Source organism: Rhincodon typus, chromosome 22, assembly GCF_021869965.1.
Source record: "Rhincodon typus isolate 14 chromosome 22, sRhiTyp1.1, whole genome shotgun sequence".
In the NCBI taxonomy this organism is placed as follows: domain Eukaryota; kingdom Metazoa; phylum Chordata; class Chondrichthyes; order Orectolobiformes; family Rhincodontidae; genus Rhincodon; species Rhincodon typus.
Window position 1 is genome coordinate 50,367,065 of NC_063353.1, and position 27,187 is coordinate 50,394,251.

Genomic DNA, 27,187 nt, shown 5'->3' on the forward strand with positions numbered 1-27,187 from the left:
AGGGAAGGAAACATGCCATCCTTACCTTGTCTGACCCACAGGTGCCTTACAGCAATATGGTTGACCTTTACTGCCCCCTGGGCAATTAGAGATGGGTAATAAAAACTGGCCTAGCTAGCAATACCTACATTCCATGAACAAACTTTAAAAAAAAGTTCTAGTTTATTCAGTCTCTCTTCATGCAGCAGTCCCTTTCCAAAAAAGTGGATTATTTTCCTACTTCATCTTATCTCAAAGAATCATAGAATTCCTACAGTGTAGAAGCAAGCCATTTGGCCCATTGAGTCCATACCAACCATCCAAAAAGAGTGTTATTTGTTGAAAGGAATGTTTTCTCTGTCAGTTGTCATGCTAAATCACAGACTTACCTGCTCCATTGAGATGCTTTTGTAAATCACAGTTTGGTTCCATTCGGGATTGAGGCTTTTCTGTACATGCTTAGTTCTGCGTTTGTTCTCTACGCTGTTATAAAACATAACACAGTGTTAAATAAATCAGAGGTTATGAACTGGGTGTCTACTTTTATGACAATAGTAATTATAGAAATATATCCTGCTCTGCAATTTCAGTTTTTTTTAAGAGTCTCAAGAACAGTTTCATTCTTGTCAACTGAATTGAATTCAAAATTGACATTTTTCTTTTACTTATAGAACAAATGTCCTTAAATTGGTGTCGCTGGCTGGGCTCAGTATTTATTGCCCACCCTTGTTGCCCTCGGGAAGGTGGTGGTGAATTGCCTTCTTGAAACGCTGCAGTGACTGAGAATAAAGTGGCTGAGATACAATGGCTTGTTACCTTATTGCCATTGCTTAAGTTTTAGAATAGCATCAAGATCTGTTTTCATATAGTACAGATGGAAATGTGTTGGGCACTGGCATATGAAATTTTGAAGCTCACTGTAACCTGCCGGTGTATTTATCACTGCTGGTGAACAATGCATATTCAAAACTACATGGAAAATCGACACTTATCTTGGACAACATATATTACAGCTGCCAAACTTCCACTTAAATGATAGAATGTATTTTTACATCAAATTGATTGAAGAGGGTGTACTAGAAATATTTCTGTCCAAAGCTTGTTCATGGATTGTTGGATTTCCAGTTTTTAAACACTGTTGTTTTACTCTTAGCTAAAGGAATAAGAATATTTACAGAGAAAATTCCTGTCTGTTATCATGTTACTGAAGTGAATAAAAACACCAGTGCGGGAATAACAAGATGTGAAGTTGGATGAACGCAGCAGGCCAGGCAGCATCAGAGGAGCAGGAAAGCTGACGTGTCGGGTCTGGACCCTTCTTCAGAAATGGGGGAGGGGAAGGGGGCTCTGAAATAAATAGAGAGGGGGAGGCGGTGATAGAAGATGGATAGAGGAGCAGATAGGTAGAGAAAAGATGGACAGGTCAAGGAGGCGGGGATGAAGCCAGTAAAGGTGAGTGTGGTTAGGGAGTTGGGATGGGGTTTGGTCAGTGAGGAGGGAGAGGCGAGTAGGTGGGAGGGAAGATGGACAGATCAAGGAGGCAGGGATGAAGCTAGTAGGTGGGTGTAGGTAGGAAGTGGGGGTGGGGTTTGATCAGTGAGGTGGAAGGAGCAGATAGGTGTGAGAGAAGACGGACAGGTCAAGGAGGCGGGGACCATAGGGGATCTGGTCTTGGGATGAGGTCGGGGGTGGGGAGATTTGGAGCTTGTAAAGTCTACATTGAGACTATTGGGTTGTAAGCTTCCAAGGCGGAATATGGCCACATCGGGAACAGCGAACACAACAGACAACATTAGCAGATGTGCAGGTGAACATCTGTTTAATGTGGAAGGTTTTCTTGGGGCCTGGGATGGGGGTGAGGTGTAGGGGCAGGTGTAGCATCTCCTACGGTTGCGGGGGCTGGTGGCGAGTGTGGAGTGGACGAGGGAGTCGTGGAGAGAGCGGTCCCTCCAGAAGGCAGGTGAGGGTGGGGAGGGAATATATATCCTTGGTAGTGGGGTCAGATTGCAGGTGGCGGAAATGGTGGGAGAATGATGCGTTGAATTCGGAGGTTAATGGGGTGATAGATGATGACAAGGGGAATTAAATCTTTGTTTCTATTGCGGGGAGGGGATGTGAGGGCTGAGCTTGGGGAAACGCAAGAGATGCGGTCGAGGGTGATTTCGACCACTGTGGGTGGGTTCTTAAAAAACGAGGACATCTGGGATGTTTGGGAATGGAACGCCTCATCTTGGGAGCAGATGTGGCAGAGGCGAAGGAATTGGGAATAGTGGATTGCATCCTTGCAGGAAGGTGGGTGGGAGGAGGTATAGTCTAGGTAGCTGTGGGAGTCGGTAGGTTTGAAATAGATATCAGTTTCCAGGTGGTTACCAGAGATGGAGACAGAGAAGTCCAGGAAGGAGAGAGAGATATCAGAGATGGTCCAGGTGAACTTAAGGTTGGGGTGGAAGGTGTTAGTGAAGTGGATGAACTGTTCGAGCTCCTCGTGGGAGCACGAGGCGGCGCCGATACAGTCATCGATGTAACGGAGGAAGCGTTGGGGGATAGGGCCAATGTAACTACGGAAGAGGGATTGTTCCACGTAACCTACAAAGAGGCAGGCATAGCTCAGGCCCATGCGGGTACCCATGGCCACCCAGATGTCCTCGTTTTTCAAGAACTGCAAATTCCCCTCCACGATGGTCGAAAACGCCCTCGATCGCATCTCTCGCGTTTCCCCAACCTCAGCCCTCACACCCCCTCCCCGTAATAAAAACAAAGACAGAATTCCCCTTGTCCTCACCTATCGTCCCATTAACCTCCAGATTCAATGCATCATTCTCTGCCATTTCCGCCACCTGCAATCTGACCCCACTACCAAGGATATATTTCCCTCCCCTCCCTTACCTGCCTTCCGGAGAGACCGCTCTCTCTGTGACTCCCTCATCCGCTCCACACTCCCCACTAGCCCCACCACCCCCTCACCTTTCCCTGCAACCGCAGGAAGTGCTACATCTGCCCCTACTCCTCTCCCCTCACATCCATCCCAGGCCCCAAGAAAACCTTCCACATTAAACAGATGTTCACCTGCACATCTGCTAATGTGGTCTATTGTGTTCGCTGTTCCCGATGTGGCCTCCTTTACATCGGGGAGACCAAGCGGAGGCTCGGAGACCGCTTTGTGGAGCACTTACGCTCGGTTCGCGACAAACGACAACACCACCCAGTGGCAAACCATTTCAACTCCCCCTCCCACTCCTTGCACGACATGTCCATCCTAGGCCTCCTCCAGTGTCACAATGATGCCACCCAAAAACTGGAGAAACAGCACCTCATATTCCGCCTTGGAACCTTACAACCTCAATGTGGACTTTATGAGCTTCAAAATCTCCCTACCCCTGACCTCATCCCAAGACCAGCGCCCCCTCTCGTCCCAGCCTCCTTGACCTGTCCGTCTTCTCTCACACCTATCCGCTCCTCCCACCTCACTGACCAACCCCCCACCCCAAATTCCTAACTACCAGCTTCATGCCCGCCTCCTTGTCCTGTCTGTCTTCCCTCCCACTTACTCGCCTCTCCCTCCTCACTGACCAACCCCCATCCCAACTCCCTACCTACACTCACCTTTCCTGGCTTCATCTCCGCCTCCTTGACCTGTCCGTCTTTTCTCCACCTATCTGCTCCACTATCCATCTTCTATCACCGCCTCCCCGCCTCTCTATTTATTTCAGAGCCCCCTTCCCCTCCCTCATTTCTAAAGAAGGATCCAGACCCGACACGTCAGCTTTCCTGCTCCTCTGATGCTGCCTGGCCTGCTGTGTTCATCCAGCTCCACACCTTGTTATCTCAGACTCCAGCATCGGCAGTTCCTACTATCTCCCAGTGTAAGAATTCTGCGTCTTCAGTAGAACTAACTGGTCTCATCCACTGCCATCCGAACGCTGTCCATTTTGGGTCATAGGACATGTGTCTGATTGTCAGAGACAAGTTCTATTTCCAGAAGCAATTTATGAAATTAAAGGCTACTTTAATTCATGCTGTCTGAATGAGTCTTTTAGTACTTGACTTCATAAAATTTGGAAAAATCGGAAAAGGAAAAAAATTCCTTCTTCTCTCATTCCATAAATGAAGGCCTTGAATGTCAATATTTCAGAATGGATAGGAAAAGAGACACATGGCGATTGCTGTCTCATGAAATCTTGTCCTAGTCTCCTGTAACTTTCACAAAGAATATGGACTGAAGAAAAGGCATAAATTTTGCTTAACTGATCCAAATGCAACCAGACATCTGGTATCATCTGTGTGTATTTAAATAAATTAGAATATCTGCTAACAGCCTACACTTCAATCATCCACCCACAAGTAGCAATACATACTCTATCTTGCCTTGAAATAAATCTACAATTTATTGTACAATTAATTAATAAAACACTGCTTTGTTTGAAATTATTCAATAATTATATTCAAATATGTATTTTAACCCGGGTTACTTCAGCTTTTATTAAGCAATTCTGTTAAAAACTGAGAATGCAGAGAGCTCCAAATGTTTGTACCAAATAAATTCTTACCCTCACCAAAAAAATGCTTCTGTTTAAATATATATCTACTGAAAGGAAACAATTAATATTGATATCCATGTTCTTGGCCTGCATTCATTTCCAAACTCAATAATTAATACTGTGGGCATTCAAGCTCTGCCAAACTATTTCGTAGAATTTACTTTCACATTTATGAGAAATAATTTTAAACCCATGTCAAATTATATTGATATAATTGCATTACCTTCTGTCTCCTGCCCAAAGAATCAACAATCCCTTTACACCATGTGGAAATACATGATGTTTGACACTGAGTCGTATTTTAACTGTGAGAGGTAATTGTAACACGGGGAGTGGGTGAGCTGACAACATAACGGTGATCAGAAACTATAAAAATGGGAGCAGGAGCTTTGGCTTTATTTGGCTTATTCAGCTGCTGTGTCATTCAATGATATTATGGGTGATCTGCCTGTAGCTTTAGCTCCATATTTATATCTCTCCCATTAACTCTTGACTCCCTTGTCTAGCTCAGCTTTGAATGCATTCAAAGATTCTTTTTGCTGCTTTTTAGGGATGAGAATTCCAAAGACTAATAACTTTATAGTAGAGTAAATTTCCACTAAACACTGTCTTAATTGAGAACCCTTATTTTGAAACTATGTCCTCTTGATGTTGGATTTCCCTATGTGGGAAAACATTCTCTCTGCACCCTAGTCAAGACCCCTCAGTATCTTATAAATTTCAGTCAGTTCATGTCTCATTCTTCTAAACTGCCATGGGTATACATCCAACCTGCTCAATGTTTCCTCATAAGATAAGCTCTTCATCCCAGGAAATGGCTGAATAAAGCTTCTCTAAATTGCTTCCAATATAACGATCTCCTTTCTTGAGTAAGCAGACCAGAACTCTATGTGATAATCTTGTTTGTAGTATGCCTTGCACTAAGACTCCCTACTTTTATATTTCATGAACTACATAAAGTTAACATTTCATTTGCCTTCTTAATTACTTGCTGTCTGTGCATTCTAACATTTTGTAATTTATAGACAGGGACACCCACCACTCCTTGAACAATAGTATTCTACAGTCTCTTTCAATTCAAGTAATATACTTTTATTTTATTCTTTCTGCTGAAGTTGACAAAATCACATTGTTCCACATTATGCTTCATTTGCCAAATTTTCACTCCCTTGCTGAACTAATCTATATCTGTTTGTAGACTGTTTTAATCCACGTCACATTTTACTTTTCTAACTGTATCATTAACAGATTTGGCTATAATACAATAAGTCCTATCTTCCAAATTATTAATATGCACAACAAATAGTTGAGCCCCAGTAATGATCGCTGTGACACTTCACGACTTATAATGTGACACGTTGACCAATTAACCATTTGCCATGACCTAGCATTGTGATGGAAGTGGTGGAAATGGCAGAGGATGAACCTTTGAATGCGGAGATTAGTAGGGTGGAAAGTAAGGACAAGTAAAGCCCTTTCCATTGTTCTGAGAGAGAAGGAAAGGCTAAGGGCAAAAATATGGAATGTAGGTTAGACATTCTTGAGGGTCCTGTCAACTATAGAGGAAGGGAGTCCTCAGTTGAGGAAAATTATTGAGGCCATTTCAGAGGTACCCCTGTCAAAGGTGACATCATCAAAACAGATGTGACAGAAATGGTGAAACTGGGAGAATGAAATAAGATAATAAGATGTAGGAGCAAGAGTGGGCCATTTGGCCCATCAAATATGCTCTACCATTTAATGAGATCATGGCTAAATGACAAGGAATCCCTGCAGGAAGCAGACTGAAGAAAAATATAATCAACGTAACTCTAGGAGTCAGTAGTCAGCCTATTCTCAGAAATGGAAACAGTGACAGCAAGGAACGGAAGATTAGTGAGCAATGGGCCAGGTGAAGATGAGAGAAGGATGGAAATTGGAAAGATTTTTTTTAATTATTGAAAAGGAGTTCGCCATTTTCTTTTTCAGTCCTTTGTTATCCAATAGGCTGGCATTTGCAACCTACAGGTGCTGTTTCAGAACCTGTAAAATTTTGAAAGATGGTCAACAATTCATCCACTATCTCAACAATCACTCCTTTCACACCATGGGATATAAATCTTTGGGTCCAGGGGGCTATCAACTTGAAGTGCCATTAATTTCTCTGCAACTACTTTATTTTACTACTAATTTTTTTAAGCTCCTCTTTCATACTGGTGTCTTGGTTCACTTGTATTCCTGGGACTTAATACAAACAAACTCATGAACAAAACTATATAAATTTTATATTCTTTTCAATGACTGGTCAGTGTAAAGGTTATAGAATTCCTTTTCTCGGTAGGAAATCTTAGATAGATTGTCTATAAGGACATTGGCCAGACATGAATCACTAGATCACCCTGCTAATCAGAATTCTGGTAGAGCTATTGATCAACTCATTACTTGAATAGAGAGTAGACACAGCAGATTGTGGGATCAATCTAGTTTTCACCCTCACTGGAAAGTACTCTGTTATCAGTCATCCAGACGGAGAATGTGTCTCTGATAAAACTTGAAGGGAACAGCATGAAGATGAAATAGGATGGGCATGCAGACTTATGATCCTATTTCAAATATCTGTTGGTGACTTCTGGTGCTAACCTTGCCAAACTCTGCAGAATTCAGGTAAAATCACCTTATTTGTAAAATCTGGAAAAATAACAGTGTCAAAGAATTGAACATTAAATTTCTGGTGGGGTAAAGTGGGGAAACTGTTGTGTCCTCTTCAAAAATACAACATATGGAAATGCTCATTCAGCCTCTCTGTAACAATGCTGGAATGCTGCTCAATACGCTTTCAGGAATCCAGGACATGATTAACATTTGGGCACAAGGTGGGCCTCACCCCCCCTTCAGATCGGTCTGCTCTACAGCTAGCCTGGAGATGCAGATTCGTGAGTGAGGAAATCCAGTTTCCACCTTTAGTCAGGCTCCTTCTTATTTCTTTGACATTCGTCAGGAAAGTAGTCTCTGACCCTTCCTTGCAAGGCCGGGTGGAAACTTGAACTCAGTGTATACATATTGCCACATTATTTGAGAATCTTATAGCACTTACTGCAGATCAAAACTGTGGGTTCCATTCATCATATTATAAAATGTGACAATAATTATTCTAAAATGCTTAAACTTTTCATGTTAGTAGACCGAATAAATGCTATTTTCCAGTTTTTAATGTATGTTCAATTGAAATTAATTATATAAAACAAGTTTATATTTGACATTGACTGGATATAAAAAAAATGTAAATGCTCCTTCAGAATATCAGGTGCAGGGATTGGTACTTTCCTGAAGTCATTGATTTCATGAAACACAAAATAATATTTTATACTCAACATTTTCACATTAATAATTGAAAGTAAAAATATGAGTGAAAGGATTTTCCAACAGTCTGCTGAATTAAACACGAAAAAGTACAGGTACCAAGAGCTGAAGTTTTGCCCTGATATCGGGCAGACAATGGGGGCAGTTATGGGGACATAATGTGTTGCTTATGCCCAGACTGGTGGTTAGTCAGCACCCTTCTGCCCAGGCATTAGTGTCTCAGAGGTGAGATTAGGAAGAGAAGCGTGGTGGACAGATGAGACCCACCATCGGGACGATTCTCCCTGACCATGCTGTGAATTGTGTTCTGGGAGAGTTGAACAACTAGAACAACAGAGATATCATTAAGCTCAATATAGATGGAGAAGGGACTAAAGGGAATGGAACAGGATTCAAAGCAAGTAAATGATAAATGTAATGATAACCTGAATGTAACAGAAAATACTGTATGTAAAGACAAGAGACAATGGTGCGTGAGGCTACAAGATTAGAGTTTTAAAAAATGGTAAAAAGATAGAACAAAAAGCTGTGTTTCAAAATACCCATTGCATTCTTAACAAAGTGAATGGCTTATCAAAACAAATAGAAATAAATATATAAAATCGGTTAGCCATTACAGAAATATGGCTGCAAGGTGAACAAAATTGCACCAGGCAAACCTAAACATGAGATCTCAACTTGGTGAAACTACAACACAGAACAATGCACATGCAAAACAGCATAAGCAACAAGTGATAGATGGGGCTAAATGATCTCACAACCAATGGATCAGATCTAAGCTCTGTAATCTAGCCAAACCCAGTCATGAATAGTGGTGGACAATTAAACAACTCACTGGAAGAGGAGGCTCCAGAAATTTCTCCAATATCAATGATAGAACAAACTATCATGTTCGTATATAAATTGAGTGGGTAGTCCATTTTGGTCCCCTTCTAAGGTACCCAGCCTCACAGATGCTAGTGTTCAGTTAATATGATTCACTCCATGTGATATTAAGAAATTTGTGAAAGAACTGGATATTTAAAAGGCAATAGGACTGAAGACTTGTGCTCAAAAACTTGTCATACTTCTAGCCAAGATGTTCAAGTACAGCTACATCAATGACATCCACCCAACAATGCAGAAAATTATCCATATATACCTTGTGCACATACAGCAGGGCAAAGCTAACCCACTGAATTACCTCCTGATCATTCTGCTTTCAAGCATTAACAAAGTGATGGAAGATCTTGTTGATAGTGCTTTCAAGTATCATTTCCTCAACAGTAACCTGCTGATTTATGAATAGCTTGGATTTGGCTAGACCAACAGCCCCTAGCCTCATTATAGCCTTTGTTTAAACACTGCTTCTGGAACGCTTTTGATAAAGTCCCACATAAGTGGTTAGTGCGTGAGACTGAAGCACATGACTGGGAATGATATACCAGTATGGATTGAGAATTGGTTAGCAGACAGGAAACAGGGAATAGGAATAACGAGTCATTTTCACAGTGGAAGGCATTGACAAGTGGGGTAGCACATGAATCAATGCTTGGAGCCCCAGCTATTCACTTTATTTATCAATGATTTGGATGAAGAAATTAAATGCAATATTTTTAAGTTTGCCAATGACACAAACTAAATCAAATTGTGAGTGGCGAGATGGAAGTAAAGAGGTTTCAGAGTGATTTTGATGAGTTGAGTAAGTGAGAAAATAAACAGCAGTCATTGGGGAATAGTTATTAATTTTTGCATTTAGTTTGCAGGTGCAAGTATCCATTAACCTTAAATAAAGGAAATGACAAAGGTATAAAGACAATGTTGGCAAAATGAAGTTGGAAAACAGGTCAAACAACAAAAAGATAGAGGTGAAATGACAGATATTTAAGGGAATTGTTCATGACACTCAGAAAAGATATAAACATCAGGAACAGGAGTAGGCCACTCAGCTGCTAGAGCCTGTTCTGCCATTCAATAGGATCATGGCTGAGCTGATTAGTCCACATTCATGCTTTCTCCTGATAGCAAGTCGCCACCCTATTTATCAAAAATCTACAAACTTCTGCTTTAAAAATATTCAAGGATTCCAAATCCTCATGACTCTCTATTAGCAAGAAAATCTCATCTTTGTCTTAAATGGATTACCCTTTTATTAAAAAAAAACAACCTCATTGTTCTATATTAACCTACAAGTGAAAACACTCTTTTCACAATAACCATCAAGATTTTTTATATTTCAATCAAGTCACCTCCGAAATTTCTTAACTCCAGCAGATACAAGATTAGTCTGTCCAATATTTAACAAGAAACCTGCCCATTCCAAGTGATACTACAGTAAACGTTTTCTGAACTGCTTCCAATAAGTTTACCCTTCCTTAAGAAATAAAGATACCAATACTATTCATAGAGCTCTAGATGTAGTTTCACCAGTGTTGTGAATGACTGAAGCATAATTTCCTAATTTTGCATTAAATAGTAGATGATAATGTTCTATTAAGAGAAGGCTGAGTTGGAACTCCATTGAAATGTATAAAATTATGAGGGGCATAGAAAGGGTACACAGGAAAGACCCTTTTCCTTTGGCGGAGGAGCAATGACAAGGGGACATAGACTTAAGGTAATAGGTAGAAGTTTAGAAGAGATGTGAAGAAAATCTTTTATCATTCAGAGGGTGGTGGGTATCTGGAATTCACTCCTTGTAAGCATGGTAAAAGGAGAAACCCTCATAACATTAAGTATTTAGAAATACACTTTCAATGCCAAGAATACAAGTGATGGAAAAGGAAATTAGAATAGTTAGGTTCTTGTTTTTGACTGGTGCGGACTAGATGAGTTGAAGAGCTTTTTTCTATGCTGCAGACTTCTATGACTCTATTAGCTTTCCTAATTCCTTGCTGTCACTGCATACTAATTTTTGTGATTCATGCAGTAGAATACCTGGGTCCTTCTGTATCCCTGCAATTTCTTACCATTTAGATAAATGCTTCTTTTCTATCCTTTCTGCAAAAATGGACAATTTCAGCTTTCTCCATATGAAATGGCACTTGGAAGATCTTTGTTCACTCACTTAACCTAGTCCTGTCCCTTTTTAGCCTCGTTATGTCCTCTTCACAACTTACTCTCCTATCTATCTTGCTGTCACCAGCAAATATGGTTACCATATTTCTGGTCCCTTCACCCAACTAATATAAAAAAATTGTAAAAAGTTGAGGCCTTATCACTGATCCCTGTAGTACATCACTTGTTAAACTTTGCCAACAAGAAAATTATCCATTTATGCCAACCGTTTCCTGTTAGCCAGCCAAATGTCTGTCCATGCCAACATTCTACTCCTATACCATGAGCTTTATTCTCAGAAACAACCTTTGATGTGTCAGCTTATCGACAGTACACCCACTGATTTTCCCTTTATCTAATCCTTATGTTATTTCCTCAAAGAATGCCAATAAATTAGTTAATCATTTCACAAAACCATGTTTACTCTGTCTGATTATCTTGAACTTCTTTTTGTGTTGTAACATCTTTAATGTTAGTTTTTAATAGTTCCCCTATGACAGATGTGAAACTAACTGACTTGTGGTTTTCTGCTTTCTATCTTACTCATTCACTATGTTTCAAACTAATGCAACTTTCTCTGAATCCAGGGAATTTGGGAGAATTAGAGCCAACAGATTTAACTATCTCACAGGCTACTTGTTTTAAGACTCCAGGAGCCCATTAAGACTAACTATCTCACAGGCTACTTGTTTTAAGACTCCAGGAGCCCATTAAGACCTGGAGACCAGTTAGCCTACAGCTCCAACAATTTGCTCTTCTACTTCTGTAGTGATTTAATTTTCTTCAGTTCACCCCTCTCTTCTATTTTCTCATTTATTGCTGTTTGTGGATGAAAGAACAAAGAACAGTAGAGCACAGGAACAGGCCTTTTGACCCACCAAGCCTGCACTGACATATGATGCCTTTCTAAGCTGAAAACCTTCTGCCACTATGCGCTCCCTATCTATCTATCCCTTGTTTCTTCATGTATCTGTCAAATGCCTCTTAAACATTGCGATTGTACCTGCTTCCACGGCCTCTTCTGGCAGCTCACTCCAGGCACTTACCATCCTCAGTGTAAAAAACCAGCCTTTCGCATAGTGGTATGGCACTCTGACCTTTACATAGCTGAGGCCAGGCACCAACTCAATGACACCTCCTCCTACCGCCCCCTCAACCATGACCCCACCCCTGAAAAAGGGTCCCGACCCGAAACGTCAACTTTCCTGCTCCTCTGATGCTGCCTGGCCTGCTGTGTTTCTCCAGTCCCACACTGTGTTATCTCTGATTCCAGCATCAGCAGTTCTTACTATCTAATTCAAAAGCAGTATATGTACCTGTACCAGCTCCCTAATGTCCTCATGATTATGCCTGACCAAATGAAATTGTGCTACTGCTAGTATGCAATAAACTTGCTTGTTACCAAAGAGCAGTATCTCATCTGTAGGTAGTCTCTAGTGGTACGTCCTCTATCAGTAATCACTAGATAGTCCAAAGACAAAGGAGGATTAATGGCAGCAAACTACATTAAACAACTATTGTGTAGACACAGATACTGATAGAGATGGAAAATACTACAGCCAGATTTACAGTTAAAAATGTTGTTGTGCTGAAAGTGCATCTATAGGTAGAGGTGCCCTCTCTGAGCCTTACCTGCAACAGCAGCCTGCAGCTCCTTTCATATTGGGTAGCCTCCTATTTGCCTTCTTAGTTGAGACCCTGTCTGCCCTCTAACCAGGATCCAGTATTATGGGTTTTCTGCTCTCACCCTCATCGAAAAGTCAAATTCCTGCTCCAAATATCTTTTTTTTAAGGGTAAACTAGAACTATAATGAACTATAATTGGTCAAAACATGATTGAGTAGATATGAACATTGCAAATCTTGACTTTGTTCACTTACTTTCCCAATCAAAGGAGATTAACTGGAAGTTGATTGTTGTCTGGAAAAGAATCACTGAAGAGAAATTTGGAATTGTGTTTGACAGAAGAAATAACCTTGAATTATATTCATTGTTACCTATAGTCAAAGCTTGATTGTAATTTGAACATTTCAAAATAGGCAAGCCAAGAAAATGGAACATCATGTCTTAAATGGGAGTGTCCTGATTTAACACCTGGTATATTCAGATCTTTAATATGCCATCATGCACAGAATGTTTGATAAACTGAAACATTTGTCAAGAAGATGTTGATTTTGACATTTGCAACAGACAGGTGACAGCAAGTCAGCAGCTGTATTTTGAAAATCTGAAAAAGTTGTGAAATGAACTTTTGGAACACTGTCACCGATTTTAAATCACAAAAGTCAACATCCAGCCCAAAATCTGTTAACGTGTTCTATTGCCATGCACCTAATGAATAGAAATACAGTTTTCATTTGAAAAGAGCTAGTTGACAGTAGTTTCCATTTTGTTTTTATTCCTTAAAAATTTTTATGAAGTAAAAACAACAAATGAAAATGGAGCAATTTAAAATCAACATGTGGTATTTTGTTAAGCAATTTGTTTAAGATTACATTGTACAAATTCAAAATTCAGCTTCTCATATTCACCACATTGATCTGCCAATTTTAGATCAGTTCTTTAACCTGTTTTTACAGTACGCACAACACAAAAGTTGACATTGTAGCGAAGACAATTATAGAAGATAATTTTTACTGGTGCACAATTTATAACCTGGTGCTAGAAAAGCAAACAATTGCTACTCACGCATTAATTGTCCTAATTTCAAATATTATATCATCTGCTATTGACATGCACCATTGACACATTACAAAGGAGCTGTCATTGTGGGCCATAATCTAAGTATATTAGTCAAATAAAAACATCAAAAAATGCTTAGGATATTAGAAATCTTTGGATCTGCTTTAGATCTAAGCCATCAGTTAGATTGCAGTATGAAGAAAAGCCCTTTCCAAATCCCAGAAACACAACTGAAACAGGTCAAAATAAAAAAAAAACTCGCAAATACAGGCAAGTGAATATTCTGTTTTGTATACCCCAGGATTTAAAACTAAAAGGGTGAATTGTCAAATTTCATCTAGTGTGTACTGTAAATGCATATTTAATAGCAATACTTATGCATCAGGTTGTCACAAGATTCAATTTTTTTAATCAGTTTTAATTACCCATATTGTATGCTGACTTACTGAAATATGACCTTAGAATATTCGGCTATTCAGAAAGAAAACAGTGTTATCTATTCACGTATTGACAGCTTACAGGACTTCAGTTTGATTTATCCATTTTAAAATTGAATTCTTCATTTAAGAAGACACCGCGACATTGTAAGGTTCATTGGATGGTTAACAATGTAAGGGAAAGTTTCAGTTCTGGGTGTTCATGATTTATATTCAAGGTTTATCCACATCTGCTATACAAAAATCTAGAATGCAGCTTGATCTGATGGAAGATCTGTGACAGTCCAATTTGACTGAAATAAGCAAATTTCTATGTATTTATATTTAGAGCCAGGTTTTGCTATAACCCACAGACTAAAAGCTGAAAAAGCACAAAATATGGGTAACCAAGGCAGAAAATTGGAAGTGCTTTTCCATTACTGTATTGCATAATTTCCATGAAAGCTGAATAATTTCTAATTATCCTAGAATGAAGAGTTGGATTACCATTTTTCCTTTATATTCAGGAAATCACTAACTTTAGAGGTGTATTCTTATTTTAAAGTATCAAGCAATTATCAAGAAAATTATTGGTTAGTAGAGTGAACAAACGATGCTTGTTATGCTACAGAGCCTGATACAAATGTGCAAAGAAATGCAGCTCTAAAGTCAGTCCAGCAGACTTTGTTAGTAAAACTTATACAAAGATCTGCTCAGCAAAAATTACAAGCAGAAGGAAAAAGCAAACACTACCTTGCATTCTGGACAACCATAACTTGGCTGAAAACGCCCAAAGGTTGAGGAGAGAGCAGAGTAAATAGAAAATAAAGAAAATGCACAAAGGCAAAGACAAATCAGCATGAGATAGAGAATAAAGCTGAGCATGTGAACTAATTCATATTAAAAACATAGGAAGGAGGACAGAGTGTTAACTGCTTGGATTAAGACAATAAAACAAACAGCTAATGCAACATGAAACAGACAGTTATAATCCTTCTCTCTTGGATTAGGCAAGATCCTGACTACCAATTAAATAAACATTGAATGTAATAAACAGAAGCGCAAAAACAAAGTCAGCTTTTTAAACTATGTTTTTGGTGAAATGGATATGAGAACATTTTAATTTTCTCCCTTCAAATCAGCCTCAGTGAGATTCTGGAGAACCTATTGTCATTAGAACAGTGACAGCAATATCCAGTCCTGGTCTCACTTAATGGCCATATTGTGGAATCTCAGTGACCAGAACAAATATCCAGTATTCTCGAAACAGCTCAGAGGCTCAGAAAAAATATTTGCATTCAAGTTGGATTCCAGATGGTCTTTTTAGATGTAAGCTGTGTCATGCTATTGATAGACTTCCCGTTAATTATCTTATGAAATGAAGACAAAATGTGCAGCAGAAAATTCAGCCTCCTGAGTTTTTCAGCACTTTATGTTTTATGTCAGATTTCTAGCATCCACAGCATTTTGCTTTCAAATTATATTATGGGTTCTTCATATCACAACATGGAAGATAACGATGATAAATGTTTTCTTCAATTCCATCTTCAGGAGGCATGGGTTCCAACCATATGTTTAAGTGGGACTGGACTGTTTAGTAGACAGTCTATTTCTAGTCCCCTGTTCTCCAGAAACTATCTTTACTTTAACTGTTCATACTACAAGTCTTAATATTCATAAATTTGGGGGCAGCATGGTGGCTCAGTGGTTAGGACTGCTGCCTCACAGCGTCAGGGAGCCGGGTTCAATTCCACCCGCGGGTGACTGAGTTTGCACATTCTCCCCGTACCTGCGTGGGTTTCCTCCGGGTGCTTCGGTTTCTTCCCACAGTCCAAAGATGTGTAGGCAGGTGGATTGGCCATGCTAAATTGCCCGTAGTGTTCAGGGATGTGTAGATTAGGTGGGCTTATAGGGAGATGGGTCTGGATGGGATGCTCTGAGGGTTGGTGTGGACTTGTTGGGCTGAAGGGCCTGTTTCCACACTGTAGGGATTCTATGAACGAAGGGCTTTTATGAATTCAAAAAATGAAATTTGAGGCAGTTGAGAAAATAGTTGCTACATCAATCTTTACTGTAAGATACTATATAACTTCACCCAATAACAACCCACACCTGAGTACAGCCACATACCAAAGGGTTCTGTAGCAGATTTATAGAAGGAATATAAATATGTTGGAGGTATATTATTGATTGTTCGAATTTTGGTTGCTCAGGATTCGTTTAGCCCAAGGCATTTATTTTCCTAGTTTATTGGATTGGCTCCGTCAAATAGTTATATAGATGAGACCCAAAATGGTGGATCTCCACAGAAGCCACAGTTAGTAATGTTTCTGCTGCAAGGGAACAATTGATTCATTTTCATGTGCAATGTGGATAAAGGAAAACGTCATGCTGAAAACCTATTCTAAATGTTTCCTAATATACTTAATACTTAGGGAATGCACAGCTGCCTTGATATCATGACCTCTCCAATAAGCTGCCCTGGGATATAAAGTCTCTGTGTGCCTGATTACAATGGGACTGTGGCAGTTGTCTTGATGACTGAGATTAAACAATAAACTTTCACAGTTAATTTTATTTGGAATCAGATCACACCAACTATAAATCTGAACATTGAAAAACCCATCTAACATTAATGTGAAGGCAGGAATTGTTTTAGATGAGAAACCAAAAGATCTGCGGATGCTGTAAATCAGAAACAAGAACAAAAATTGAACTCAAAACATTAACTCGACTTTTTCACCACAGATGCTGCCAGCTCTTCTGATTTTTTCCAGCAATTTCTGTTTTTGGGCCTTTTAGATGACACTGAGACACCAGTCCATGAACTCTTAACCCTATTAATAGCATGTATTGTACCGGAGGTATACTGGCAGCATTTCAATGCTTCATGAAAAGTATTATTTAGGAACAAGTTCTTCAACACATGTAAAAGTAATGACAGGACTGACAGCATGGGATTAATATTCTGTGACTTCATGAATATAGTTTGAAATTTTTTCTCTGGAGGTCTTAAGGCATTTAAGAAATTGGCTTATTTCATACATGTAACTACACTTTTTTCCTTTATTCATTATTAGGATGAGGGCATCACTGGCTAGGCAGCATTTATTGCCCATCCCTAATTGCTCAGAGGGCAGTTCAGAGTCAACCACATTGCTGTGGATTTGGAGTCACACATAGGCCAGACCAGGCAAGGATAGCAGTTTCCTTCCCTAAAGGACATTAGTGAACCTGATGGGTTTTTCCTGACAATTGCAATGGATTAATGTTCATCATTAGATTCTTAATTCCAGATGTTTTGTTCAAATTCCACCATCTGCCATGGCAGGATTCTATCCTGGGTCCCCAGAATGCTATCTGGGTTTCTGGATTAACAGTCTAGCGATAATACCACTAGGCTATCGCCTCCCCCAGTAAATGATATATGGTAACTGGACTTCCTGCAGCAAACTGCACCAGTTTGGCAATGTATTATTTGTTGTGCTAGATTTTCACCAAACATTGCCTCTTTATCCAATAGCTACACACTTTGGTCAAGCCAAATACTGTTGATCAGAAATAGGTGATAATATTTGTGTCGATTTTGAGAGTTTTCCAGTTAGGCTTTATCTTCCTGAATTCCTAACCTTTGTGATAATGAGAGTTAATTGGGAACACTTTCAACTGTATTGTAGGTATTCTTTGCTCTTATTTTTCCTTTAGTGACTTTTTTAAAATCTCATTTTACTTTCAATGTGATTAAACTAATAAGCATGAGTTGACTTAGTGTGTACTGTATGTTTTGCCATACACGGTGCTCACTCGTGGGGAGGTTGTGCTGCAAAATTTATTTTTCTAGGGTTAATTTCTTTTACTAAAAGTTAGATAAAAATATACATTCATATGTAGCCTTTTGTTAGAATTAGCAAATGGAGGAAGGAATATGTACAGAGCCTGATTCTCCTTTTCTTTCAGCTCACTTACCTGGTTCATTCTGAAATGCCACCCTGTTCCATTTTCAATCATTGAATGTATTTCATAATGTTAAAACATTTTGTGCAAAAAGCTGACATGGCCTTTAAGCTAAAGTTTACAAAATTATCCAAAGCACAATATTAATTTCAATGCAGAAAATTCAAGAAAAGGTACAATAGATTAAATCAATAACTTAACTGGCACTATACACACAAAAATTAATGTGATGTTGCCAGGATGAAGGTCATGAAAATCTATACTTGCCTCTTCTGTTGAGGATTATATCTGGTAAATGCAAACTGATTCAACAATTGGTAGGTAGTGTTTGCAACAAGTACTTCTAGATATCCTGGATCTGGTTAATTTGATCAATCTATGTAATACCAAAGGTGTACATTAATCTAAACTTTTCCTGAACCCAGGTAATTTTTTTCTATTTAGCACCCCAAGTATTCTTGCTGCTTATTAGTAATTTGATCCCAACTTTTCTGAAAAATAGATCATTTTTCCTTCTGGGTGTGCATTCCTTAAAAATGGAATGGAATGTGTCCATGTTCCTGACAGAAGGGCAGGAGGAAAGGGAGGAAACATATTATCTTTGTTTGGGATAGATTAGACCAAACGTGTGAAGTGAAAGGAGTGTTTTCAATCAGCTGTCAAGTAAAAAACTGGCTTCTATTTTGTAGTCCCAAAATAGTCCTGTTCCTTCTCTCATTTCGTTAGAAAGTGGTGTTTCCCAAAGCATTCAATCAACAGCTATGCAAAGTTAAAATGTTATTAAAACTGAAGAACTTATCTTTAAAATGATTTTTGAATTTCAAAGTGACATCATTCTCTTTTAAAATGGCCAGTTCAATTTTGTCATGGGAACACCTCTGGACCTTCTTTGATCAGTTTGCACATTTTATAATTGTATATTAATTATGCCGTAGAGGTTAAAAAATCTAATAACTTTGATATATAGATTACACTGGTGTATATTAATGCTGTTGTAGTAATATCTGGGACAGTGTCTATAGTTCCAAGGTTTGGTGTCAAGATCATGGTGCCTCTAAATTATCTGATTCAATTATTGGCGGAAGATAACTTCGATGGCCAAATGACCTCGTTCTCTCCACCACCACAACTGAGGTTCCTTTCTTCAGATAAATTGCAAAACATTGTATATATTGCACAGTGCGGAGCTGGAGGAACACAGCAGGCCAGGCAGAGACAACAGAGTGTGGAGCTGGAGGAACACAGCAGGCCAGGCAGCATCAGAGGAGCAGGAAAGTTGACGTTTCGGGTCGGGACCCTTATTCAGATTGCACCATGGCTCTTGTCAAGGCTTTAGCAAACAGCATACCCATTACCAGGAATAAATTGGCTCAGCGTCAGCTTCTGGGTTCAATTTCATTTGGTGTGCACAAAGGACCTTATAGTGTTGCCAAGATTGTAAAACCATGAAACTGTAACCAACATCTTGGCAGCTCTTGCAATATTCAAACAATTTTTGTGGAAAAGGTTGGAATCTCCAATAACATTATTAATAGCAGGTTTACATACACAAGGGAAAAATATCTAATATCCACCCTAAGCCTTTTTTATGAGCATGTATCATGTGTGTAATTTTTTATTTTGCAAAGACATTAAAGTTGATGAGATACTTTCCTTACCCTCTGCCTGGAAGAAGATAAACCTTAACAAATGGATCTGAATAACCATTGTTGTCTCTTGGAGCAAGGTTCCGAGCTTGTAGAACATGAACAATGAGATTTCCAATGTGCTTGTCATAGTTCATTTGTAACTAAGGGAAGAAGAGATTCTAAATAACATTAAGGAAAAGGATTTGTACCTTTTTATGTTGCTTTTATGCTTGATCATAGATTGGCTTTTCAAGTTGCAAAACTGAATTAATTAATTCATTTAGATTTTGTTAGATTATCCTATTTTTCTTACATAATTCTCTTTCCCTGCACTCCGTTGCCATTTTTAACACATTCTTTCAATAAATCTTCTAATTGTTAGTAAAATAAATAAACTGACAAGAGCACTTTGTGTTCAGTGCCATCTTACAATTTCACAATGTAATACACCATTAAGTAAATGCCAGTTCTACAGCAGGGTTACCAATTAGATTTCTTCTCATGTTATGACACGGAGAACCAATGCTAATTAACACATCCTGTGCTTAACAAATGATTAAACAAATCATCGGAGGACAGAAAGTCTTTTTCGTTTGACAGTAGGACCCTGTTGGTGGTGAATGCCACTCAGGTTGCTTCTGCATAGTAGTAGCACGAAAAAGCTTGTTTCACCTATTACTCAAATGTTTGAGACTTTACCCTTCATGGTAATCTGAGATAAACTGGGCACTTTCAGGGCCAAAGTGACTTGAAAATTGTCCTGATGAGTGTAAGTTAAAACAAAATTAACAAATCTGTAATTTTTTAGCAATATTTAAATTTTTGAGATTTGCATTTTCCATTGAAATACTCCTGTCATTTGAAAGGAAAGTATAAATTCATCTGTGATTACTATGACTTCAATCCACCATGACTAAATGTACCACTATCAATATCCTTGCGGTTACCACTGACCAGAAACTCAATTGGACTCTCCATATAAACATAATGGCTGCAAGAGTAGATCAGAGGCTAGGAATCCTGCAACAAGTAACTCACCTCCTGATTCCCCAAAGCCTGTCCATCATCTACAAGGCAGAAATCAGGAATGTGAAGGAATACTTCCCAGTTTCCTGAATGGGTGCATCTTCAACAACACTTAATGACACCATCCAGAACAAAGCAGCCGCTTGATTGGCACCACATCCACAAGTATCCACTTCCTCCATCACCGACGTTCAGTAGCAGCAGTGTGTACTATCCACAAAAAATTGTATTGCGAAAATTCACCAAAGATTCTCAGACAGCACCTTCCAAACCCACAACCATTTCTGTCTAGAAGAACAGGGGCAGCTGATATATGGGAACGCCACCCACTGCAAGCTCCCTTCCAAGCCGCTCATCATCCTGACCTGGAAACATATCACCATTCCTTCACTGTTGCTGGGTAGAAATCCTTGAATTTCCTCCCTAACAGTATTGTGGGTCAACCCACAGCAGGTGGGACTGCAGCAATTCAAGAAGGCAGCTCACCTCCACCTTCTCAAAGGCATCGAGGGATGGGGGGTGGGGTAGAGTTTAAAAGAGATATGCAAGGCAAATTTTTCACATAAAGGGTGAGGAGTGCCTGGAATGCTTTGCCAGAGGTGGTGTTGGAGCAGACTCAATAGCAATATTCAAGAAGCAACTGGACACATGAATAAGAAGGGAATAGAGGGATACAGATCTTGTAAGTGAAGACAGTTTTAGTATGGAAGGGCAAAATGTGTCAGCGCCAGCTTGGAGGGCCAAAGGGACTGTTCCTGTGCTGTACTGTTCTTTGTTCTTGTTCTACTTGTGGATAAAAAAACGTACAGTGTGTGGTGAGGATCTGGAATGCACTGCCTGGGAGGGTATTTGAGATGGTTAACTCCTCAACTTATTAAATGCATTTGGATGAGCACTTGAAATCTCAACATTCAAGGCTATGGACCTACTAGTGTAGATTTAGCATAGCTTTGGCAATACAGACTGAATGGATCACAGCACCTCTTCTGTATTATATGATTCTATGATTCTATATCTACTATAACATCTGCATGCCTGCACATTTCAAACAGGTCATCTGTCATTCTTCCAGAAGAGATAAGCAAAGGCCCAGTTTACTCAAACTCACAGGGGCCAATTTGTTGTACTGCCTCCAATGCAAATACATGCTTCTTTAACTTAAGAGGTATTATCTCAGTAATATCCTGTACAATGCATCAAGACAACTTTATTCTTGTCCCCACAAAATAAAGGCCAACACGCCATTTGCCTTCCTAATTGCGTGCTAAACTTGCACACTCACTTTGTGTTCTTTATTTGAACACACAATCCTTAGGAACATCAATGCTTTACAAGTCTTATGCTTTTCTATTTATATGACAAAGATGAAGAATTTCACATTTGCTCACAATACAATATGGAAGGTGTTCTCTAAGCCTTGGTGAGTTTCTGCAATGCATCTTGTGGATGGTACATTCTGCTGCTACTGAATGTTAGTGATGAAGGGAACGAATGTTTGTGAATGTGGGTCTGATCTCTTGATGGAAATGGTCATTGTCAGGTATGAAGGTGGTGCAATGCTAACAAATCAGTTGTCCAAAACCATAGGCTAATATTCTAGGAACATGGATTCAAATGCCACTGTGTTAGATAGAGAAATCAGAATTTATTGGAGATAGTGCAGAAGCAATTCACAAGAATGGTTCCAGGCATGAGAAACTTCAGTGATGACAATAAATTAAAAAAGTTGGGATTGTTCTCCTTGGAGAGAAGAAGGCTGAGAAGGGCTTTGTAGAGATTTCCAAACTCATGCGGATAAAGTAGATTGGGAAAATTTTCTCCCTATCTTAGAATAAACTGGAATGACAGAATGTAGATTTAAAGTTATCTGCAAAAGAAGCAAGGATGAGGTGAGGAAAATCTTTTTCACACACTGAGTGGTTATGCTATTGACTGTACATCCTGGAAATGTGGTGGAGACATGTTCAGTTGAGGCATTCAATAGGATATTGGCTAATTATTTGGATAAAAATAATGTGCAAGGGTATGAGAAAAAAAGCAGGAGATTGTCATTGGGTAATGGTGCTCATTTAATGAGCCTGTGCAAACACAGTCAGCTAAATGGCTTCCTTCTGTGTTATCACACTTTTGTGATTCTGTGTGTTGTGAATGTTATTTGCCTTGTCAGCCCAAACTTGGATATTTTCCAGATCTTGCTGCATTTGGACATTGACTGCTTCAGCATCTGAGGATTTATGAATGGTGCTGAACATTGGCGAACATCCTCATTTCTGAGCTTATGATGCAGAGAAGCTTACTGATGAAGTAGCTGGAGATGGTTGGGCTTGGGACACAACCCTGAGGAACCCTGAAGAAATACCCTGGAGCTGAGACACTGATGTCCAACAACAACAACTATCTTCCTCTAGGCCAGGCATGACTCCAAATGGAGGAGCATTTTTGCCTGATTCCTATTGACTCCAGTTTTGCTAGGGATGCTTAACACTACACTTACCTCCAATCTCATTACAGCCTTGGTCTAAATATGGATAAAATATCTGAATTCCAGTAATGAAGTAGCAACTACTCCCCTTGATATCAAAGCTGAATATGACCAAGTGTGGCAATTCAAATGGTCGGAGTCATACCTGGTACAAAGCAACATGGTTGTGGTCAGTGTGGGTCAGTCATCTCAGCTCCAGGATATCTCCACAGGAGTTCTTGAGAGTAGTGTCCTTGGTCCAATGATTTTAGCTTCTCCAATGATTTTCCTTCCATTCTAACGCCATGATGTGGAGGTGCTTGTGTTGGACTGTGGTGGATAAAGTTAGGACTCACATGACGCCAGGTTATAGTCCACAACAGGTTTATTTGAAATCACAAGCTTTCGGAGTGCTGCTCCTTCATCAGGCGGACTTCATCTGACGCAGGAGCAGCGCTCTGAAAGCTTGCGATTTCTAAAAAACCTGTTGGACTGTGACCTGGTGTTATGTGACTTCTGACATTGTCCACTCTAAGGTCAGAATTGGGGATTTTTGCTGAAGACTGTGTAATATTCAGCACCAGGTACTGAAGCTATCCATGCCTAAATGCAACAAGACCTAGACAATAGTTTTGGGCTAAGATATGGCAGGTCACATTCATACCAAACAACAGCCAGGCATTGACAATCACCAATAAGAAAGAATCTAATAAATTCAATGGCTTCACCATCACTGAATAGCCATTATCAATATCCTTGGAATTATCATTGATCAAAATCTGAACTGAAGGAATTGTATAAACACTGTAGCCAAATGAGTAGATCAGAGGCTGGAATCTTGCAGTGAGTAACCCACTTTGTGACTCCCCAAAGACTGTCCACCACATACCAGGCACAAATCAGGATTTTGATTTAATATTCCTTCATTTTATTGGACCAGTGCAGGTCAAACAACATTCAAGAAGCTTGACACTATCCAGGATATAGCAGCCCCTTAATTGGCACCACATCCATAAATATCCACTCCCTCCATCACCATCGCTCAGTAGCAGCAGTCTGTACCATCTACAAGACGCACTGCAGAAATTCACCAGGACTCTTGAGACAGCATCTTCTAAACCCATGACCACAACTATCCAGAAGGCATAGGGCATTTGATACATGGCAAGAACCAACCATGCAACACTGAGCAGATTACTGCTCAACAGGTGCTGCTTGAAAACACAGTTAAAGACTCCTTCCATAGCTTTATTGAAAATAGATTGATGGAGGGGTAACTGGCAGTTGGATTTGTCCTGCTTTTGAGTACAGGACATACCTGGGCAATTTTCCATATTGTTGAGTAAACAATAGTGCTGTAACTGTACTGGAACAGCTTGGTTAGGATAGCGGCAAGTTCTGGAGCTCATGTCTTTAATACTAATACTGGAATATTGTCAGGGCCCATGACTTTTGCAGTGTCCACAGTGAGGAGCTGTTTCTTGATATCAAGTGGAGTGGTTCAAATTGACTGAAGACTGGCGGCTGTGATGTTGGGGACCACTGGGGATGGATCATCTACTCAGTACTTCTGACTGAAGATTGCAAATGCTTCAGCCTTGTCTTTTGTACACGTGCTGAGCTCCCACATCACTTGAGGATATATATGGAGCCTCATCCTCCAGTGCATCATTTTATTTTCCACCATGACAAGATGTGGCAGGACTGCAAGGTTTAGATCTGATTCATTCTTTGTGGGATTGCTTCGCTTCGTCTAATACATGCTGCTTCCTCGGTTTGGTATGCCAATAGTCCTGTGTTGTAGTTCCACCAAGTTGGTATCTTGTTTTTAGGTATGCTTGGTGCTGTTGTGGCATGCTCTCTGGCACTCTTCATTGATTATGAACCTTGTTACTCCTAATCTTGATCCATGTTGATTCTACTTCACAATCCTCTGAGGCCAGATTCTTTCTCACTAATGTCCTTCTATCCTTACTATCATGGTTATCCGTCCTCTTTTGCCATTCTATCCATCCTTCCAAAATATTTGTGTCACTAGCTTTTCTATTTTATCGTGGATGCTTCACGCATTTGGGAAAAGAGCCTTTAATTTATTATTTACTATAATTCACTGCTTGAGCTTTAATCAATGGTGCGCAATTAATGTTCATTTCTCTGTCTCTTCCTGTCCCACGTTGCTTGTCTTTTTCAACATTGTGACTTGCGTCCATTGCCATGATGTTTCTTTATGAACTTCTAAATCTCACTTCATCTGAATTTTCACTCATAAACCTCACACCCATTCATAACTCCCACCCCACCCTGCCCAGCTCTGCTGGTTTAAAGCTCTGTCCATAGTCATAGTTGTACAATGGTTCAGACATCTAGTGCCGGCCCGATTATATCAAAATCCACCCCAAAGGATAGTTTCCTTTTCTCAGCAATGATGCCAGTGCCATGAGTCAACACTCCTCTATCCCACATGTTGTTCTCTTTATTTATAAATCTTCCACATTTTGCCACATCCCAATATAACACCGTGGATTTATTTGCTATTCTTTAATTGTGAGGTTTTCAACTTAAAAGAAGATATAATGATGGAATTATAACCTCACTTTTCTTCAAATCTTCAACCAAACTGTGAAGTAAATATCTTTAGAATGTGATTTCAGATCAACAATCTTTTGTAAATAAGAACAGGACAGGAGTAAAGCTTTAGAAAATGGCTATCAAATGTTTAATTTAAAAATCATGTTTGATATTAAACAGAAAATGAAATTTAAACTGCACCATAGTAAAAAAAAATGTTTTACCTGAATTTCGCCAGTAATTGGATGTGATTTACTTGCTGTTTCAGGAGGCTGTAAAAGAATGAAAATAATTTTAAGTAGCTCTTTCATATTATGATTAGACATTTTGAGTAATTGTCATGTTTAGCTTTGCCACTAGAGGTTGGAGGAGTCAAGTGTTTTCATTCCTGTTTGTTAATTTGTTTATAAACAATATACTTCAACACTAATTAGCAGATTTCAAGGAAACACAGGAGAGAAATATGACACGATCGAAGGAAGAACTGAATAGTTTTTGGTGAATGCGCAGGTCCACATTGAAACCCTGGAAGTTTTAAGGATCCATTAAGCTTGGAAGATAAAGTGAAATGATCATTTTTTTGGAATGTTGTGTGTTATACAATTCAAAATGAAAATGTTATAGGTTGTCTCAACTGCAGTTATGGAATTTTTCACAGTATTCAAAATGTTAGTGGGTTTTTCAGTGTGGGTTGATGGATAATGATTGAGCTGAAAGTTCCTTTTAGATGGAAAGTCCTATTAAAACAAAACCATCTTTGTTATCACAGAACATCAATGAAAAATAAATAAACCTCAAGGAAGAGCTGCCAAATTGTAATATCATTGGGTTAACTCAGCACAGCTGAGGTATTCTACCTAGTACCATCTTCACCTGTTGCTCATTGTATTTGTTTCTGACTTTCACTCATTCTTCCATGCTATATTTCTGTGATCAGTTGCCCACTGTTACCCTTCTGTCATCCTTCTCATTTATCCCATTTTAATTATTGTCCTCAAATTAAACAGGGCTGCTGGGCAAGACCAATAATAATTGTAAAAGCTAAACATAAGAACCAACTTCAATTCCACCCATTTAAAGGACTGTAATCTCAGGGATATCTTGTATCTTTCTCTCTCCTATTCTTTTACATTCTATTTGCTTCAGTCTGCCTTTCTTTTACTCTCTTCTGACATTTTTAATTGTATTTTACGACCCAGAAGAAACTGATGATTCCTGAATTTTATTTTTACATAAATGTAATACTTTGCCAAAATATAAGGTCAGCACACACATGGAGAGAAGAGTTGAGACAGGAAGATGAATTGATTTATTTGATAAATATTTGTCCAGTTTCTGAAATGCTGTCATTATGAAAACCATCCAGGTCAATACCTCATTAACTCCATTAGACCTTAAATCATCAAAAATCCAATTTTTGAAAACACATCACGTGTAACTATTTCTATTTGCATCCTTGTATGTGACTGTCAATACAGCATAATTATGCGAACATTTGTGCTTTTGACTCATTACCAGCTGGAGCTAATGTTATAACTGAAAAGCTTGAATTAATTACAG

At 39.2% G+C, this 27,187-nt stretch overlaps 1 protein-coding gene across 1 annotated transcript in view; it reads right to left on the reverse strand.

Moving 5' to 3' along the window:
* The window catches only part of LOC109922184 (protein piccolo-like), a 226,100-nt gene that overhangs the window by 48,612 nt on the left and 150,301 nt on the right, over window positions 1-27,187 (reverse strand). The window contains exons 15-18 of the mRNA XM_048610189.1: window positions 25,852-25,899; window positions 19,603-19,733; window positions 14,744-14,770; window positions 369-462 (exon numbers count right to left, since the gene is read on the reverse strand). Coding sequence (XP_048466146.1) covers window positions 369-462; window positions 14,744-14,770; window positions 19,603-19,733; window positions 25,852-25,899 — 300 coding nt within the window. The remainder of the gene's footprint in view (window positions 1-368; window positions 463-14,743; window positions 14,771-19,602; window positions 19,734-25,851; window positions 25,900-27,187) is intronic.